The sequence below is a fragment of the Eleutherodactylus coqui genome, chromosome 5 (genome assembly GCF_035609145.1).
Source record: "Eleutherodactylus coqui strain aEleCoq1 chromosome 5, aEleCoq1.hap1, whole genome shotgun sequence".
Classification (NCBI taxonomy): domain Eukaryota; kingdom Metazoa; phylum Chordata; class Amphibia; order Anura; family Eleutherodactylidae; genus Eleutherodactylus; species Eleutherodactylus coqui.
In genome coordinates this window covers 271,352,346-271,373,743 of record NC_089841.1, presented here as the reverse complement: position 1 = coordinate 271,373,743, position 21,398 = coordinate 271,352,346, and the positions used below count along the sequence as shown (strand labels likewise).

The following is a 21,398-nucleotide window of genomic DNA, read 5'->3' as shown; positions in this document are numbered from 1 at the left end:
CTGTGCATAGCTGATAAAAATTAGCATAATAGCAGATTTCTTCCACCAGATCAGAGAGAACTGAGTATTATAGATACTGCATCCAAAGGGGAAAAACTGGTGAGAAATGCAGAATACAAGTCATATAATGTATTCCCCCTGTACACACATGGCAGCTTATTCAGTAAAGTCATCTGACATGAATGGTAAACTTTAACCCTTTCCAATCCAATTACCCTGCCACCCACACACTCCCCAGCTCTTATTTATTTTGGGTGGGAAAGCGCTTTGTGGATTCCATGGAACTCAACAAAAACACATAAAAATGAACTGTCATGAAGATTTTATTAGGAATTTTTTGAAAATTAAACGAGTTAATATGCATATTACCGTGTTTCCCCGATAGTAAGACACCCCCGATTGTAAGACGTATCGGGGGTTTCAGGGGGGTCGGCCAATGTAAGCCGTACCCCGAAAGTAAGACATATGTCTTACTTTCGGGGAAACACAGGGCTTGAGGACCAGACTGACTGCCCCCACATCAGCCCTCCCCACCGGCCGGCGCGCCCGTCAATCACTGTGGGCGTGATCTGCGCGGGTCACGTGGGGGGACGTTGCCTCCACGTCTAGTCCTCAGGTTTAAACTGAAGAAAAGAGTGTGTCGGGCGGGCGGTGTGTGCGGAGCGGCGCCGGCAGGTGAGTGACCGCAGGTGGCGGCAGCCCTCCGTGAGGCGGCCGCTTCACTCTGTATAGTTTGCCGCGTCGCCTGCCAGCTTTCTTTAGAAACGAAGGGGTTAACTCTGGCGGACGGCTAACGGCTCCTCACAGTCGGTCGGCCGCGCGCATCCTTTTTTTTTTTATTGCTGCCTCCCTCTCATCTAGCTGCGCGCCGCCTCCTGCCCACGTCCGCACCGTCCCCCTCTCCATACGTCGCCGCGTATATAAGACATACCCCGAAAGTAAGACATAGTGGGGCTTTTGGGGATAAAAAGAAAGTAAGACACTGTCTTACTTTCGGGGAAACACGGTACATATGTATGTGTGTGAATATATATATATATATATATATATATATATATATATATATATATATATATATTGGTCTGACATCGACCTTTTCTCCTGCATACTGTAGTATATAGCTCCAATGACGGACCTCTCTTTTGCATAGTGTTAGAAACATGTGTTGGACCTCGCCTGACATGGGGGATATACAGGGAAATCTCGACGTCAGACGAGGTCCGACACTGGATTGTAAAGGGTTTAAAAATTTAGATATTTGGGGTGATCCATTAGAACCAAATTTCTAATTCATTATTTTAATAACCAGCTACAATCAGGCAAAACAACTGAGCTAAGTTTGTGCATGGCTCTTTGACCCAAGCATAACACTAGGAAATTATTTGAAAGTCAGTAAGAGCTGCAGTTAGAGAGCATTCACACAGCGTTTCCACACACACTATAATCTCTGTCTAAGGGCGCGGTCACACGAGCGCAGGCGTATTTACGTTCGCACGTGCGCAGCGTTTAATCGCCGGAAAGAACGTTTTTCGGCGATCATGACCAGAGCTAGAAAGCGTATTATCGTTTGTTCCTACTTTGCAAACTATCTTTTTGGCCATCGAATATGCATTGGCGCGTATTTCGGTCGCGTATGTTCCGGGTTTTTTTCGGGTTGCCGTTTTTACGCGCCGTAAAATCGCCCGTGTGAATGAATACATTGGAAACCAACGCCTCAGATGGTCACGTTTATATGATTGGGCGCAAAAACGCGCCGTTTATGCACTCGTGTGAACGCACCCTTAGGGCGCCCACCCACTGGCGATTTTTTTTTCTTTGCGTTTTGCGTTTTTTCTCAAGAGCAATTAAAATTGAATGTACTCCTGTCCACTGGCGTTTTTTTTTGCGTTGCGTTGCGTTTTTTAACATAGGAACTGTCAGTTGCATATGTGTCCTTATTTTTCTCCTAATGCACCCATGAAAGTCAATGGAAATTAATGGAAAAGCCGCGAAAACGCGGGAAAAACGCCGCGAAAACGCTGCGTTTTTCACGCACGAAAATCGCAAACGCCAGTGGGTGGGCGCCCTTAGGCTGGCTGTCCACCGGTGAGTTGTCTTTGTGAGATCTGCGGCGATAAATCGCCCGCGGACCTCGCATGACATGCTTTCCATAGGCTAACTATGGAAAGCGCAGCCCGACGTCCACGAGCGGAGAATCACAGCGATTCTCCGTTCGCGGGATTGAAATCGCGGCACGCTGCGATTTTCTGCGGTGAGCCTATCTATTAGATAGGCTCACCATGGAGTCCTGTCAGTTTTTCCTCCTGCTCTACCGCGGCGGAATTTCGCTAGCGATATTTCGCCTCGGCCATGGACAGGCGCCCTTAACCCATTCCCGCTGCAGGGCGTAAGTTTACGTCCTGGGAGCGGGGTACTTCCCGCAACAGGGCGTAAACTTACGTCCTGGAGATAGCGCTGGATCATATGTGATCCAGCGCTATCCCGCAGCGGGAGCCGGCTGTCAGTCACAGCCGGCGTCTCGCTGCAGCAGCGGGGGGACATCGGAGATCGCGGCAGGGGAAGAGTTCACAGCGGGAGCGCGGCTCCCTCTGTGTCTCCGGCCGGAACTCGCGATGTCATCGCGAGAGCCCGGCCTGTCACCATGGCAACAGGACGCCAGACACTGGCGTCCTGTATTGCCTATGCCTGAGATCGCTGTATGAGCGATAAGGCATGGGAGAGCAGTAGCTCTGCCATGCCTTATGACAGCGATCATCAGGGCAGTGATTAAAGTCCCTCAGAGGGACTCAAACAGTGTAAAAAAAAGAAAGATTTAAAAAATGAATTAAAAAAAATGTAAAAAAAAAAAGTAAAAAAACCATTTTTTATGCTTTTTCTCAGATTAGCATAAAAAAAGGTAAAAAAAAAATAAAACCCCACATATTTGGTATTGTCGCGTCCGTAACGATGCGTACAATAAGTTGCACATGCTTTTGACTGTGCACCGAAAAAAACGCTAAAAAAAAACCTAAAAAACTGAGGCAAAATGCTCATTTTTAGCATTTTGCCTCACTAAAAACGCAATAAAAGTGATCAAAAAAGTCGTATGTACGCCAAAATGGTACCAATAAAATCTACAGCTCGTCTCGCAAAAAATAAGCCCTCATAGAGCTCCGTACATCAAAAAATAAAAAAGTTACGTGACTTTGAATGCAGCAATTTAGAATAGAAAAAAGATTTCCAAAAAAAAGGGTTTTTATTGCAGAAAAGTGGGAAAACCTAAAAAAAATGTTAGAATTTTGGTATCGTTGTAACCGTACCGGTCTGCAGAAAAAATGGAAAGTCTCATTTATGCTGCATGATTAACGGTGTAAAAAAAAAAATAAAAAAATCTATGGCAGAATTGATGCGTTTTCTCTCTCTGCTATCATTAAAAAAAAAAAAAAAAATTTACAATATAGTCTATGTACCCAAAATTGGCATCGATAAAAACTACAGTTCGCCACGCAAAAAACAAGCCCTTATACGGCCGCATCCACGGAAAAATAAAAAAGTTATGGCTTTTGAAAAATGGAGATGAAAAAATACCAAAAAATCGCTTGGTCCTCAACGCCAAAATAGGCCGTGTCATGAAGGGGTTAAATGCTGAAAACAGCACTGAGACACAATCCTAGGTTGGAACCATAGACTTTAATATATGAAGCAGAAACCAATTTGGTCTCTGTTTCACAAGATTTCTGTTTGTTTTTGTTTTTTTTGGAAAATAGAACAGCATGGTCGACTACGCCTTTCTACCCTAAAATACTGGAAACAAATGGAAAGCTTGTAAAACGGAGATCAAAGTGGTCTGTGCTTCACACATTTAAGTGTATGGGTCCGCCCCTGGAGTCTGTCACAATGCCAAAACCCTAAAATGAAAACCCATAGCATGCACAGAAATGTTCTGCAAATACATTCTTAGTTTTTATTAGGTAAATTACTGTATCTTTGTTTCAGTTTCTTGTTCATGTTGTTAACCCTTCTAACGACCTCCCATACACTTTTTGACAATGGTCTTTAAAGGGCTTTATTTTGATGCAATTGCCTTTTTATGGAGCTGCAGCAAAAGCCTGGTAGGGGTGCTCATCTGTTGCATAACAGCATGGCACTTAAACAGCAGGGATGAGAGAAACCTCCGATACCTGCTACTTAACCCTTACATGCCACATTCAATGTGATCGCAGCATATAAAGGACTGACAGAGGGAGGGGCTTCTTTATGTCACCAATCGGACCCCTGTGATGTAATCATGGAATCCTAATGAGTTGCCATGGCACCTGGAGGGTTGAATATTGTTAGGGCTAGGGATGTGGAACCACTGAGTCAACCTACCGGGTAGGCGGAGGGCCAATCCAGGGAGCTTGACTGCTGACCCTTGAAGATCGGAGACAAAGATACCTGAAGAGCTACCTGACAGGGTTCTTTGGAAAACCTATTAAGCACGTGCGATTTAAGTAGTGAGATATGAAAGAAGTTGGAGATACACAGGGAGGGCGGGAGCCATAGCTTGTAACATACGAAATTCACTTTTTATGAAACCTCGAATGGACACAAAAATCATGGGGCGAGTTTATAAGACGGCACTCTCAACCTGATATGTTTGGAGGAGAACCATACTTTGTCCCGTGGAAAAAAACTACGGAGAAGGTTGGCACCGGCGAACGGCAAACCTTTTCATAGAGGCAACTGTTTTCCCCAGAGCGATCTTGGTCTCACACCAGATCCTAGAAAAATTCTCTGCTGAAGAAGCTGCTGCAGAAGTAGTGGAAACAGGCATGGGAATTCTGGGTTGCTGACCAAAAAAGAATGGCAAAGAGAGCATTCTTCGGGGAGCCACTGGCATGTTGGTTATGTGAGAATTCTGCCTAGGACAGCAGCATGACCCAATCGTCCTGATGGGGGTTAGTAAAGTGGCGGAGATAACTGGTAAGAATTTTATTGGTGCACTCCACCTGGACTGTGGGTGGTAAGCCAAGGACAAGTCCAAAGGTATACCCATGAGCTTACACAGGGATCTCCAAAACTTGAACGTGAATTGTACCCTGCTATCAGACACTATGCACCTGGGAAATCCATGAAAGCGAAAAATATGGTCGACGAATTTCCCCGCAAGTTGGCTGGTGGAAGGTAATCCAGGCAAAGGCACATAATGAGCCATCTTGGAAAATTGGTCAAATACCACACATAACCATGTATCTTCCAGAAAGGGGTAAATCGGTGGTGAAATCCATGACAATATGCTGCCATGGAGTCTTGCGAATGGGTAACAGACACAGCAGCCCAGTTCAGTTTCAGGGACTTATTCTGGGCTCAGGAGGTATATACAGAGACAAAGTCGTAGATGTCCTTCACTATGGACGCCCACCAGTAAAGGTGGCAGATTAACTTGATAGTCTTGTGTTAACCGAAGTGCTCCGTTACCTTGGAATAATGACCCCAGGACCGGACAAACTTTCTCTTGGCTTCAGGTAGAAAAGTCTTACCTGGCGGGATATCCTTAACCAAGACTGAATCCATGATTACCATCCTGACAGGGTCAACGATAAATTATGGACCCTCTGAAGAATCATTAATAATAATATTTATTTGTATAGCGCCAACTTATTCCTCAGCACTTTCAAAGTAGGAGGGAACACGAACAAGACAGTTACACGTGGTATACACTTATTTGTAGAAAGCCCAGGAGGTGCAGGGGCAGGAGATAAGGCACAGGGGAGCATAAAACAGTACGCAAATTACATATTGTATTTAATTATTAGGAAACTGAACAGGAGGGGTGATAAGGAGGAACAGGGGCAGAAGATGTATACGATAGGCAAAGTGGAAGGTGTGGGGAGCCATAGGGAGGGGCAGGAGAATATTGGGGTGGGGATTAGATCAGGAGATTTGGTATGCCTCCCTGAAGACGTGCATTTTTTAAGGCGCATTTAAAGTTCTGTGCGTCTGGGATTGTCCGGATGTTTTGAGGTAGTGCGTTCCAGAGGACCAATGCTGCTCTAGAGAGGTGAGCATATGAGTATCGAATTAGAGGCATTTAATCTCAACGTGTTGGCTGATCGGTGTTTGCTGGCTGGGTGGTGTACAGACAGGAGGAAGGCGATGTACGGTGGTGCGGTGCCATGGAGAGCTTTGTGGGTGAGGGTGATGAGTTTGAATTTAGTTCTGTAGTAGATGAGTAGCCAGTGCAGCGACCGGCATAGTGCAGAGGTGTCTGAGAAGTGGCCGGATAGGAAAATTAGTCTAGCCACATTTAATATGGATTGGACAGGGGAGAGTCTGTGCGGGGAAGGCTAATGAGCAGAGAGTTACAGTAATTGAGTCAGAAATGGATGAGGGCAACAACGAGTGTCTTTAGCATGTCAATGGTGAGAAACGGCCGGATTTTAGCAATATTCCTGAGGTGCAGGTCGCATGTTTGGGCGAGGGATTGGATGTGGGGGGTGAAGGAGGTGTCGGAGTCCTGAGAGACCCCAAGACAGCAGGCATGCAGTTTAAGGATTATTATGATGCCAGACACTGGAATGGAGATGTTGAGGGGAGGTCGGTTGGAAGGCGGAAAGACAAGAAGGTTCGTTTTAGAGAGGTTAAGTTTGAGAAAAAGGGAGAACATAATATTAGAGACAACAGACAGGTAGTCAGTGATATTTTGGAGGAATGGTTCACAGATATCGCTCGAAGAGGTGTATAACTGGGTGTCATCAGCATAGAAGTGGTATTGGTAGCCAAATTTGTGGATGGTTTGTTCGATTGGGGCTGTGTACATGGATAAGAGGAAGAGACCAAGGACCGAGCCCTCGGGTACCCCGACAGCAAGAGGAAGTGGAGATGCTGAAAGAGTGGTCAGAGAGGTAAAAGGAGAACCAGGAGAGAGCAGTGTCCTTTAGGCCGATAGAGCAGAGCATAGCGAGGAGGAGGTAATGGTCAACAGTGTCAAACAGACCGGAGAAGTCTAGGAGAATTAGTAGGGAGTAGTCGCCCCTCGACTTCGCCTTCATTATATTGTTTGACACTTTTGTGAGGGCGGTGGCGATCGAGTGTGTGGGCCGGACTGGAGAAGGACGAGAAGTGAGTTGTCAGATAGAAAGCATGCAAGGTGGGAATAAACCAGGCATTCTAGTAGTTTTGAGATGAATGGGAGGTTTGAGATCGGTAATTGGCAGTGTCGGATGCGTCAAGGGGCATTTTTTTTAGCAGAGGGAAAATGATGGAATGTTTAAATGAGGTAGGGGAAAATGCCAGAGATCAAAGTGAAGTTGAAGATGCTGGTGAGGTGGGTAATAACCGCTGGGAAAAGGGATCGGGGGAGGTGTAAGGGAAGAGCTTCCTCTGTTGTTGATTCTAGTATAGATAGTGAGTGAGTAATGGAGGCAGTCCTGGAGAGACTGGGATTAGAGCTAGCCGTGCAGTTTTTGGATGTTTTCTATTTTTTTTTCTTTGAAATGGGTGGCTAGCCATGGGCGCCTGTTCCTTGGGGCTGAGGAGGGAGTAGAATGTATCAAAAAGTCATTTGGGGTTGTGGGATATTTAGGAGACGACGGAGGGGAAGTCAGTTTGTTTAGCATGGTGGAGGACGAGGTTGTAAGTTTTGAGCATAAATTTGAAGTGGAGGAAGTCTGTGGACTGTTTTGACTCTCTCCACAGCCGTTCAGCACACCTAGAGCACCGCTAGATGAAGCGCATGGTCTGCGGTGGATGGCTCGGGTCACTAGGGGCGCCCCTTCTTCCAGGGCTCGTCTGAGGGTGGTGGAGCAGCATTCAGCAGCCAGATTGGGGCATGAGAGGGATGGTGGACAGAAAGGACTGTAAGGTCTTAGTGAACTGTTTGGTGCGGACAGTCTGGAGGTTCCCAGAGGTGCGATAGGTGGGAGGGTCTGGGAAGATGCTAGGGTGCCTGATGGAGAAGGAGAGGAGGTTGTGATCCGTGAGTGGGAGGAGGGAGTTTGTGAGGTAAGAGGCAGAGCAGAGGCTGAGGAAAATAAGGTTGAGAGTGTTGCCGTCTCTGTGAGTGGGGGAGTCTGAGAGTTGTGATAGGCCGAGGGAGGGGATGAGCATTAAAAGCTGGGAGACTGGGTCATTAGTGGGGATGTTGAAAAAGAAATAAATAGATATGCAGGACAGCAGGATTATGGTTCCAAAATAAAAAACATCCAGAGGATGTATCTTTATTCTTTCACTATCTTACAGGAATAGCGACGTTTCGACTACCTACTGTAGTCTTTGTCAAGTGAGGATGTTAAAGTCACCGAGGATAAGGGTTGGGATTTCACAGGATAGGAAGTGAGGCAGCCAAGTGGCGAAATGAGCGTGGAATAGGTGGGTGGGACCCAGGGGGCTGGTAGATAACAGCGACGTGCAGGAACAGTGGGTGGAAGAGTCGCAGGCCATCATAGGACAATGCAGCGAGGAAAGTAGAATCGGACTGCTGTATCCACATTTCAGTGAGGGTGAGCAGGTTCAGGCGTTCAGTGGTGAAGAGGTTGTGGATAGTAGGGAGTTTATTGCACGCGGACTAAGGGTTCCATAGGGCACATTTGATTGAGGCGGGGGTGGGATAATGGTTGGGCTAGGGGGGTGGTTTGATATGATAGGGGAAATATTTTGGTAGGGAGCAGTATGGGGTAGGCCAGGGTTGGGGGGAATGTCCCCCGCAGCCAGAAGTAATAGGGTAATGAGGGTGAGCAGGTGTTTGGGGTATTTCTGAGGGTGGCAATGGTGTTTCTTGGCGATGTGAGGGGGATGGAGACGTTCGAGAAAGGTGTAGAGTGCGTGGGAGCTGTGTATCGGCAAGGAGAGGAGGAATGAGCTAATGTGGATAGAGTGTATTGGGGTGGATGTAAGAAGAGAGCGTTAAGGCTGGCAGTGAGGATGGGGATGGAGGCTATAGCAAAGATGAGGTTGTTGAGGTGCAGGGTATTAGAATCGAATGCTCTAGAAAGCGTGTCTGCTTTAAAATTCTGGTTAGCCAGACGAAAATGCAAGACAAAGTCAAATTGAGCAAAAAAAAAAAAAAGACCACCAGGCTTGACGGGGGTTGAGCTGCTGTGTGGTCTGTAGATAAGTCAAGTTTTTATGGTTGTTGTAAATCACAATGGGTTGAGAGGCTCCCTCCAGCAGAAACTGCCAAAATTCTAGGGACATCTTTAAGGGCAAGTAGCTCACGATCTCCAATAGAGTACTTTCATTCCGCAGCGGAGAAAGATTTGGAGAAAAATCCACACAGCACCCTTCTAACTGATGCACCTTAGGACTGCGCCAGCTCCCGAGGATGAAGCACCGACCTCCAGAAAGAACTGTTTCGTGACCAGTCAGTGCAACAGGAATGCAGACAAAAAAGCTAATTTCAGGGCTTGAAAAGCGGATTCAGCATCAGGCGACCATTGCTTGGCATTAGCTCCCTTCCGAGTGAGAGCAGAGATGGGCAACTTCAAGGTGAACCGCTTGAGGACAGTACGAACCTGTCTTCGGTGACAGTGAATATCTAGTGAAAAGATCAGGATGTCATCCAAGTACATGAGGACGCATGTGTAAAGAAGGTTCCTAAAAATGTTGTTCATGACCTACTGAAAGACGGCTGGTGCACTAACTAGCCCAAAAGGCATTGCCAAGTACTCATAGTGCCCACCCGAGTATTGAAAGCGGTCTCCCTCTCAGATGCAGATTAGATTATAGGCTTTGCGCAGATCAAGTTTGGTGAAGATCTGTGTGCCACACAGATGGTCAAACAGCTCTGGGATCAAGGGTAAAGGATATTTGTTCTTGACCATTATTGCATTCAAACCCCAATAGTCGATACTGGGATGAAGCAACCCGTCCTTCTTTTTGACAAAGAAGAATGCGGCCTTGGCATGGAAGGAGGATTTACGAATGAATCCTTTGGCTAGGTTGTCTTGAACATATTCGTTTGTGGCCTGAGTCTCGGGAAGAGACAGAAGGGTATACTCTGTCTCGAGGAGGTACAGAACTTGGCATTAGCTCAATTGGGCAGCCATAGAAGCGATGCGTGGGCAAATACTCTGCCTCTTTCTTGTCAAAAATGCCAACAAAACTGTGGTAGGCCTCTGGCAGATCCTGCAGGTTCTGGGGTGCAGTAGAACAGTGAGCTGGGTGAATGGGAAGCAGGCACTTGGTATGGCAGGATGTACCCCAACTTAACACCTCACCAGTGTTTCAGTCCAGGGTAGTGTTGTGTAGCTGGAGCCATGGCAAACCCTGTAGTAGAGAACTGGTTGCACCAGGAATAACCAGCAAGGAAATCCTGTCAGAATGAAGAATGCCTACTTTGAGCTCCAATGGCGCTGGAACAAATTGGATGGTCTCAGAAAGGGTACTTCCATTTACCATAGTCACAACTAGAAGTTTCTCGAGGCACTGGACAGGAATTTTGTAGCGGTCCACCATGGCATGCTGTACAAAGTTTCCTACTGAGCCAGAACCCAGAAAGGCTGCCACCATGATTTGGGCTCTGGTGGAAACCAACGTTACTAGCAGTTTCAACGTTAGAGAGGAGCGCTCCTAACCTAGAGTAGCCTCCCCTACTGACCCTAAGCTGAGGAGTTTCCCGGTGAGAGGGGACCAGTGTGGACAAGATGACCCGGAGCTCCGCAGAACATGCATAGCTTTTTGAGCATCTGAATATGCATTCCTCTTCAGTTAATCTGAGCTGATCCACCTGCATGGGCTCAGGATTGTTAGCCAAGGTGCTGGTAGGTGGAGCAGAAAGCGCTCTTTCGAATCTATGACCCAGACATAGCGACCTCCTCTCTTGGGTAGTCTCCTTAGACCTCTTCTGGAAACAAAGGTCAATTTTTGTGGCCAGAGAGATCAAGGCGTCCAGAGAGGTCAGAATTTTGCAACCAGCTTACTCGTCCTTGACGCGACCTGCGAAACCCTCTCAGAATGTCGCTACTACAGGTTAATTGTTCCGCCCCAGTTCCGAAGCCAGGTTTGGAATTGAATGACATATTGACCCCCAGTGAGAGGATTCTGATGAAGGTGTAATAGAGTGGAAGCGGCTGAAGAAGTACGCCCAGGCTTGTCAAAGACCCTCCGAAAGGTCTCCACAAATTCCCCGAGGTTGTTAACCAATGGATCATTCCTCTCCCAGAGGGGATTAATCCAAGCCAAAGCCTGTCCAGAGAGATGAGACATGATAAATGCTATTTTGGCGATCTGTGGGAAACAGGTGTGACAGGAGTTCAAAGTGAAGGGTACATTGATTGATGAAACCATTACATTGTCTGGGATCAACCTCATAGTGTGGCAGCACAGTGAGACGAGATCTGGATCCAGACGCGGAGGACATCGGTGGGTACGGTGGTGCAGTTGCCCATGCTGCGGAGGACTGTGGTACCATTGTGGTAAAAGAAATGCTGCTTAGGCGAGTACTTAAATTGTGTAGATTTGCCAGACCTTGCTTTTGATGTTCCCATTGTTATGCCATTTCCTGGAACAATTCAGTAAGTCCTCTGTGGTTAGGGACAGCGGGATCCATGGTTTCAGTGTACTGTTAGAGCTACAGATATGAAACCACTGGGTCAACCTACCAGGTAGGTGGAGTACCAATCCAGCGAGGTTGACAACTGACCCTTGAAGATTAGAAACAAAGATACCAGGTGAATGTGACACAGCCCAAGGAGGAGACGATGGATGGGGTACCTAACCCTCCGCTAGTATAGAAGAGAATTTACAGCCCTGCCTAGAAGCGGGGCTGGCGTCCTGATTAGAATGACCCTGATGTCTTCCTCTACGGCCTAGCAGACCCTGACAAAGCAGAAACAGAGAACTAGGAACAAGCAACTTAGAATGGGACTGAGAATCAGACAAACAGCTACCTGCAGAGGTGAAAGTGCAACAAACAGAAGAACACTGGACCATACAGGATACATGCAGAAGCAGAACCTGAGCTGGGTGTCAGAGAGAAACTCACAACAACAATACTGAGGCAAAGGGAAGGTTTCCCAGCTCAGCTAAATAGGGCAACGATTATCCATACCCTACAGCTGAGCTAGAATACCTAGGGAAGGTAACCCTTGACATGCTGGAAGAGAGTATATAGAAGTTCAGGTTGCAGGAAAAACAGGGTGACGCCATCCAAAAACAGGGAGAGAAGAGCAAGTCTGAACGGCGGACCTAACAAATATGGCCTTGGGTCTGCCAGCTACAGTGTCTTATGAGGTTAAAGTATAGCAGTGCATTATAAAAATGATGAAAGATGGTGATATTCAAGTCCCATAATGGGACAAAAATCAAAAGAAAGTTTAAAAAACTCTTAAGTCCTTCTGTTTGTCTAGCAGTGACAGAAAGGTATTATCAATGCTGTCCTGTCACATTAGCATTCAAGCATCTAAGCTTCACTGCTCCTCCATGTCTGTAGTGCAGCAGACACGTGGAGAAATGCAGGAATTCTAACAGGAGACAGAGCTGGGGCAGAAGAAGAGTGCTGGGAGAAGAAGCAGTGGATGTCAGAAATGGCACGCAACAAAAGTCAGCAAGCACAGCCCGGAGAGCCTCCTGGCTTGGATGATGGGTTGCAATTACGACCCATGCAACCCCTACATCGGTGTTCCATCTCACCTGTTGATCCGATTGCCAGTAGTACAGGCTTTCTCACTCCAATAGGCATGTGCGGGATTTGCAGAGGCCCTGCTGGTGACGAAGCAGTGGGGCAAATTTCAATGACTGGAGATAAGCATGATAACTAGACTACATTTGCATCCCGTTGACTACTTGGCTCTGGAGGACTGCTTGTGAAGAAGCTTCAGTGGGGTGCAGAATGTGAGGACAAACATAAAAAATGCTGAAAATTAACTGACTAATATGGTTCTTTAAGGAATTAATGTTGTCTTATTTAATTTTTGTAAGGTTTTAGTTTGTGAAAGCTAACCGCACACAAGGTGATTCTTCTATTCAACTTCCGCTATAATGCTATTTCATGTGTTAGTAATAGTTATATAAAGTCTACTCTATTCAGGCTACTTACATGCCAAATGAACTTGTGGGCAGGATACTTACAAGCTATGTAGTCTGACGTGAACTTTGTACTGGAACACTGGCAGGTCAGAGTTAAACCATTGAACTGCAGTTTATGGAATGGTAATTTCTAGCATGTGATCCTTTAAGTACTATCCCGCATCTGAGCGATATAAGGAGAAGCGTGCACACAGAAAGCACTTCGTTCACCGCAGAAGGTCTATCAAACAATCGCAACTTCCAATATGGGCTTAAAAATAAAAGGACTGGTCGTATTTGTGGCTGTAATGGGATTTCTGTATAGGGACACTTTTGATCCAGGTAAATGAAATGAATGGATGATTCTTTACTTTTCCATAGGCGATGCATACATTATGTTTATATTGTGCAATAACCTAGCAAGCAAAAGGATGTCTGCCATGACACTTTTCCAAATGCATCATGAAGTGTAAAGAATATATTGACCAGTTATTCATACATTTTTGTGGTGGTAAATCCTGTCCCTTGCATCAGCCAACATTATCTTCTTTCCAGGTGAGTAAACACTGGGATTGTATTATTGCTCAAACAACCACATTTTTGAAGAATCAACCAATCGTAAATGCTCTGATTGTTGCCACTCTGTGCCAATTAGTTTCTTTGTAAAAATCCCAACAGGAAAAGGAGTCTACGGCCGGTCTCACATTTGCGCGGGAAAACACTGGAAGAAAAAGTGCTGCATGCAGTGTTTTTTCTTCTATTCAAAAGCCAGGCAGCTGGCAATAGGGTTCGCCCGGCATTGTTCAGTTCCATCCAGAGACGGAACCATTCGGCCTCAGGGATCCACCTTTTCTGCTCCCCGAAAGAAGCAGAAAAGCAGAATCCCCAGCGCAGATGTGAAACTAGAGATGAGCGAACGTGCTCTGCCACGCCCCTTTTTCGCCCGAATACCGCGATTTTCGAGTACTTCCGTACTCGGGTGAAAAAATTCGGGGGTCGCCGTGGCGGCGCGGGGGGTTGCAGCGGGGAGTGGGGGGGAGAGGGAGAGAGAGAGGGCTCCCCCCTGTTCCCCACTGCTACCCCCCACGCCGCCACGCCTCTCCCCGCCCCCCGGCGCACCCGAGTACTTTTCACCCGAGTAGTGAAGTACTCGAAAATCGCGGTATTCGGGCGAAAAAGGGGCGTGGCCGAGCACGTTCGCTCATCTCTAGAAACCACCCAAAGTAGTAGTAGTAATAAAGTGCCAGACTATAAAATGAGTGAAGACAAGCTCATACCAAGCACAAATTCAGAAGCTGAATCTAAGTAAGGAGGAAGCTTTTGCATCCTGGCAATTTTTCAGACCTGTAAGTCACACCTCCGAATCATTTAGACCACACCTACTGTATGATCCATAGTGCATATACCATTGTGCTAACTGTAGTGCATATATATTAGTATTACTGTAGATGGGACATAAGCTCTAATGCATATATAATAATACCACTTGCAGTAGCGAAAAGTTAGTGGCAGTCACAGTAAACAGCATAGTGCATATATAATATCAGCCATAGGCCACCTGCAGACGGCCGGGTCGGATCTCTCTGCGGGATGCGAACCTGTGCCCCTGCAGAAACCTGCGGTTCACCCGCTCTCCGCTGTCTCCCGTTTTTGCTATGCGCCAGCTGCCGGCCAGCCGTCACATGCGCAGAGCGGAGCCGGCCCGTCACAACTGAGATTTCTGTGTGAGACCCACATAGAAATAGAACATGCCGCGATTTGTTTTTTGCATGTGTTTTCACGTGGACATATCGTATGCAGGTGGGCACGGGCGGAACTTCTACGAGAACTCCCGCAACAGAAATTCCGCCCGTGTGCAGGGGGCCATAGTACCCACGTATTGATGTTTGTCAGTGAGCCCAAACTTTACCGTTGTGATAGTCATCTTTATCTGTCATCAATCAGATTGCATTTTCCCTTTTCTAAGGATATAATTTAAAACATTTATTAAAGCAAAATGTTTCATTTCCGTATATTTCTGCCTCCTTCTTTTTCACAGCAAGCCTTGCGAATGCCCGGGTTCTCGTTACTGGTGCCAGCACTGGTATTGGGGCAGAGATGGCATATCACTACGCCAAGGCCGGAGCACATCTTGTGCTGACTGCGAGGAGGGAGAATGTTCTTAGCGGGGTAAGCAGCAGAGATGCTTAGAATAATATAGAAACTGCTAACTATATGGGATGAGAGCTAACGTTACACCTGCTGCGGAGGGTTTCTTCAGTTTTTTTGCTGTGAATTACCTTAGGCGTCTCTCACACCAGCGTTTTTAATGCCCGCTAAACACACTGCACTAAGCCTCCATTCATTTCAATGGGGCTTCTCCACTGAGCGTTTTAGCGCAACACTTAAAATGTGTGTCAATGCTGTAAAACGCTGCATTAAAAAATGCTGCATTTTACAAACGCTTGTGTTTAGAACGGCCTAAGACTACAAATCTCTCCCAGTAAATCTAGTCTTGTAACGGTATAAATCTGGAAGAGTTCGGTCCGGTGTCGCCTGTAGAGCAAATTGTGATTGTTCTCAGAAAGAGAAACCAAGTGATCTTGTAGATAGGAGACCTTTGAATGGCCAACAAAAATACATGTTGTTACAGCGAGCTTTCCAACCTACTCAGGGTTCTTCTTCAGGCATATTGGGACAAATCTACAGATGTATTTATATTAAAACATATACACATGATCATTTGGGAGGGCGTGATTAATAGCACTTAGATAACTATCAGGAAGGGATTAGCAAAACAGTAAATAATTAGTCCAGTGACAAGGAATGTGAAAATTTATAGTCTCTACATTGCTGTTAGGGGGTCACCACCAGGCCAACCTGTCAGCTCCGCTGTGGGTTTCTCAAATCTTATAATCTCCATTCATGTAGAAACCTCCCACTGATAATCATATCGTTTCTGATTAAAGATGGTTAAAAAAACTTATATTCCCAAATTCTTCTGTGACGTTGGGACCTAAAATTGCCTTTAAGTATAATAACTTTCATATGATGTATGTTGTGTCCGTGACTAGAAAAAAGCTCCGCCACGTTAGTCGGTCTTTTACCATGTCTGTTCCCTCCCAAGTGATCATGTGTATATGTTTTAATATAAATACGTCTGTAGATTTGTTCCATTAAAGGGGTTGTCCCGCGGCAGCAAGTGGGTCTATACACTTCTGTATGGCCATATTAATGCACTTTGTAATGTACATTGTGCATTAATTATGAGCCATACAGAAGTTATCAAAAGTTTTATACTTACCTGCTCCGTTGCTGGCGTCCTCGTCTCCATGGTGCCGACTAATTTTCGGCCTCCGATGGCCAAATTAGCCGCGCTTGCGCAGTCCGGGTCTTCTCCTGTCTTCAATGGGGCCGCTCGTGCAGAATGCCGGCTCCGTGTAGCTCCGCCCCGTCACGTGCCGATTCCAGCCAATCAGGAGGCTGGAATCGGCAATGGACCGCACAGAAGAGCTGCGGTCCACGGAGGAAGAGGATCCCGGTGGCCATCTTCACCGGTAAGTATAGAAGTCACCGGAGCGCGGGGATTAAGGTAAGCGCTGAGCGGTTTTTTTTTTACGTCCCTGCATCGGGGTTGTCTCGCGCCGAACGGGGGGGGTTGAAAAAAAAAAAAACCCGTTTCGGCGCGGGACAACCCCTTTAAGCCTGAAGAAGACCCCTGAGAGGTTGGAAAGCTTGCTGTAACATCATGTATTTTTGTCAACCATTAAAAGGTCTCTTACTGAGAACAATCACACTTTGTATAAATCTGCATACAGACATAGCAATCAATCACAGATTAGCACCACCCACTGGACTACTAAACCCGTCACAAGCAGGAATGCCGGTCCATAAAGTCCAAGGCACGCTGGACCTATTTTCACATCACTGTATTTTATTTACTCAGTTCCTCCTGCTCTCTAAAATGCTGCCTGGATGTTGGACTGCATGTTCAGTAGGACCGATTCCCTTTAAATCCACGTTGTATCTGCTGGACTAGCGAGCATGACTTGTTCTTTTTTGATATCTAATACGGATGGAGCTTGTTGTATTAACAGATCCAACAAATACGTGGTTAATGCACATTTCAACATGATTTATTCTTTCGTGCCTCTTGTCTTGCTGTATTCTGGGAGATTAAGTCCGTCACTCATCAGTTTTCCATGGGGGCTTCTGCTGCCATTCTTCATGTTGTTCTTTGTCACGTTCTCTGTTCATTTTCGCAGTTGCTTTGGAGAACGTCTTTTCGCCTCACAGCGCTGGTTTTCAGTTTTTCAGAATGCTGTCATGACATTTTTGGGGTGGACCGTGCCACAGTTCCCGGGTTTTTTTCAATATCTCCTACTCATATGCCCTGCTAGAGTGCAGGATGGAATATAACATAGGACGCTGTGGAATATTCCGCTGTCAAAGTCCACACCAAAATACATTTATGCAGATTCTGACCCAGAATGTCCATTTTCAATTCCACATCAAAATCTGCATGCTAGGCTGGGTTCACATGGGACAGATTTGCCACAGAAATTGGTGATGGTGATGTCGGCTGATTGCCAGAAACCTGCAGCGATCAGCTGACTGCCATGCTATCTTATTTTCACATAAGGGAGATGGAACAATACCTCCATGGCGCCACCTATTGGAAGGCAGCATTCCTGCAAGTCAGTGTTAGACTCTTTATACAAGCCTTGTAACAATTCCCAGGATTTGAAAGCAAAGCCAGACTCCATCCACAGACAGCTGTTTCGGGGTGTTTGCCCCTTATCAGTGTGCAGCAAGATTCTGGCTTGGCTAGCGAGAGGTCAGGAACCCAGCTTATTTGCAGAAACAGAATGTGTTTTTGCCACACTTCAATACATAAATGGTGCAGATTTCACCATTTGCATATGAAATGTCCTTAACAGGAAAACCCCTTTAATAATAGAAACCCATTTTATATGAAGACTTGATTGCTCTGATTGGTTCTCAAGCACTGGCTCTGATATCTGGGAAAAAAGGAGATTTTTTTTGTTGGATTTCATAAAACTTTTATGTTCATCTTGTTATTTCTACCAGTCTTGTGTTACAACGTACCATTCCATCTAGATTGTAAGCTCTTATGGACAAGGACCCTTCTTTTATCAATGGATATTCTTTTTGAATGCCCCTCAGTTGCATGCCGATACCAGCTGTCACTTCGCTGCGATGTCGCAGTCACTGGCCAGCAGATGGCACTATAAATACTTAAGGCGTTCTTGCATGGGACATTCCCTTTTTAAATTATGTTTATTAACCTTTTTGTAAACCACTTATAGTATATTTTAAGTGTCCTATAAATATCTAAATTTGTCATTTCGCTTTGAAGAGTTGGGACAGAGAACTCAAGTAAATAAATGCTTCTTTGGCTTATAGTTTAAGGATGCGGCCCTTTTTGCATTTTCCCTCCGCACCTTCAAAAAACCATAACTTTTTTTATTTATCCATTAACTCGGTATCTAAGTGCATGTTTTTTTTTCAAGTTGTACTTTTTATTGGTACTATTTAATAAACCATATAATGTACCGGAAACTTTAAAAAAGTAGAGTAAAATGGAAGAAAGAACGCAATTCCATCATCTTTGGGGGGTCTTCTTTCTACGGCATACACACTGCAGCAGAAATGACCTGATAACTTTATTCTGTGGGTCGATACGATTGCAATGATATAACATTTTTTTTTCCTTCTTTTTTTTGGCTGTACTACTTTAAAAAAAATTAAATATCTTTGGAAAAATACTTCTGATCACCATAACTTTTTTTTCCCCCCTGAACTTAGTTGTTTGAGGGCTCATTTGCAAGACGTCCTGTAGTTTCTATTGATACCGTTTTGGAGTATATATGACTTTTTGATCTTTTTCTTGGAGATGGATTGACTAAAAGAGCGCAATTCTGACATTGTGTTGTTTTTTTCTTATGACGTTCAGCTTGCAGGATAAATGATGTGTTATTTTGATAGATTAGACTTTGATGGACCCAGCGATACCAAATATGTTTTTGCTTTTTTAATTGTTGCTTACAATCGACTTTTTGATCGCTTTTTAATACATTTTTTCTGACCCCATGCCTATTGTTATGTAATGTCATCTGGCAATGTCCATGAATGAAATGTTAGTGCAGCGTACCTTCTTGATCCAGTGCATCCTGTTTATCTGGTCACCTGTCTATGTAAAAAAAGATATGATGACACAACCAACCTACTTGACCCAAAGGCATCCACTCTACGTGAGCCAAAGGCAACCAACCTACTTGACCCAAAGACATCCAACCTACTTGACCCAAAGACAACCACTCTACGTGAGCCAAAGACAACCAACCTACTTGACCCAAAGGCAACCAACCTACTTGACCCAAAGGCAACCAACCTACTTGACCCAAAGGCAACCAACCTACTTGACCCAAAGGCAACCAATCTACATGACCCAAAGGCAAACAATCTACTTAATCCAAAGGCAACCAATCCACGTGACCCAAAGGCAACCAATCTACATGACCCAAAGGCAACCAATGTACCTGACCCAAAGGCAACCAACCTATTTGACCCCAAAGCAACCAACCTACTTGACCCAAAGGCAACCAATCTACATGACCCAAGGGCAAACAATCTACTTAACCCAAAGGCAACCAATGTACCTGACCCAAAGGCAACCAATCTACGTTACTCAAAGGCATCCAATGTACCTGACCCAAAGGCAACCAATTTACTTAACCCAAAGGCAACCAATGTACCTGACCCAAAGGCAACCAATCTACATGACCCAATGGCAACCAACCTACTTGACCTAGCAGCTCATTTGTTACGTAATGCGAATGCTTGTGTCTTGCATCACTATATAACTTTAATTATTAACTGCTATGAGAGGGAATAAACTATGAGAATATTATATTTTTAAGCAACCGGTATAAGGTAACGTGTTCAATACTTCTGATGCCTATTTGAGCCCAAAAATGGCACCCTTCCTCCAATCACCAATCATGTTATAGGATAGAGAGCCAGGTATTTGTAGGGTGAGTAATGTGCAAGGACAAGTGTTCTGTATATGATCTACCCCCCCCCCCCCCCTTTACCCTTAAATAGTATGACCACCCCTTTTGAACTGCTCTTGGTCGTACCCTCAAAACAATACCCTCATAATAGTACTTGCAATGCAGGTTAGCCTGCATAGTGCCACCTCATAATAGTACCTATAGAACCAGAAGTCTTAGTGCCCAAAATAGCCAACGAGGCGGGTTCATACCGTTTGTAGCACCCACAACCAATCGAGCATTATTTGCCTATTAACAACAAAGAAGTTTAAAAGTGATTACAAACAGGAAGTCATTGATGTCAATGTTATTATCTTACGGGAATTTAATGACGCATGGCCCTTGGAGGATTCCGCGCCCGCTGTGTTTGGCTTTATACGCCCCGTGTCTAATACAAACACATATATTTAGGCAAAACAGTGTTTTCCCTCAAGATTTTATTTTCCTGGCATTCATGTATTAAAGCATCCTTGCTGCCCATAGCAACCATCCTTCATCCCGATAACACAGCACAGACTTGGACTGCTCCGTCGTTACCAACACATTAATTGGGAAGGAAGTATTTCAATGCATAGGTGAGGTTAACGCTCAGCGCTCATCCCCACCGCCGTGTATTACGCAGATTACTGCTGTGGAGGCCGACTATGGCGGGGGTTGTTTTTGTAGATTCCCCGCTCCGTCTCTTAGCGTCGTTACGTAATAAACGCCACACATACGCAATGTATTGTGTATGCTCAACGTTCAATACGCAACCCATGGACAACAATAGGGCTGTTTGCGCATAATACACGGTAAATTAGAACATGCTGCGTTCTTTTTTTACGTGCAGATTATACGCAATTAAACACGCTGGTGGGAGTGGATCAATGGAAATAAATGTACCACATATTACCACATATTAGCTGCGCACATTACCTGGTGAAATTATGGTTATACGGGGTGAATGAGCCCTAAGGGGGAGATTTATTAACACAAGCGTTTCTTATTCCGGTCTGATATGACCCCCGCTGGAGTAAGATGCGCCTCTTCATATATTGGGTGCATCTGCGGTCGTCCGATGGCCTAATAAAACAATGCTGGAGTAGATGTCTTGTCTAAAGCATGCCAGATTCTGGTTAAAGGGGTTGTCCCGCGGCAGCAAGTGGGTCTATACACTTCTGTATGGCCATATTAATGCACTTTGTAATGTACATTGTGCATTAATTATGAGCCATACAGAAGTTATAAGAAGTTTTTCACTTACCTGCTCCGTTGCTAGCGTCCTCGTTTCCATGGAGCCGACTAATTTTCGCCGTCTAATGGCCAAATTAGCCGCGCTTGCGCAGTCCGGGTCTTCTTCTTTTCTCAATGGGGCTCCGTGTAGCTCCGCCCCATCAC

General features: G+C 45.4%; 1 protein-coding gene across 1 annotated transcript in view; it reads left to right on the top strand.

Annotated features, from left to right (window-relative positions):
* HSD11B1L (hydroxysteroid 11-beta dehydrogenase 1 like) overlaps positions 1-21,398 on the top strand; it is a 114,587-nt gene that overhangs the window by 10,706 nt on the left and 82,483 nt on the right. The window contains exon 2 of the mRNA XM_066604680.1: positions 15,005-15,135. Coding sequence (XP_066460777.1) covers positions 15,064-15,135 — 72 coding nt within the window. The 5' untranslated portion in view covers positions 15,005-15,063. The remainder of the gene's footprint in view (positions 1-15,004; positions 15,136-21,398) is intronic.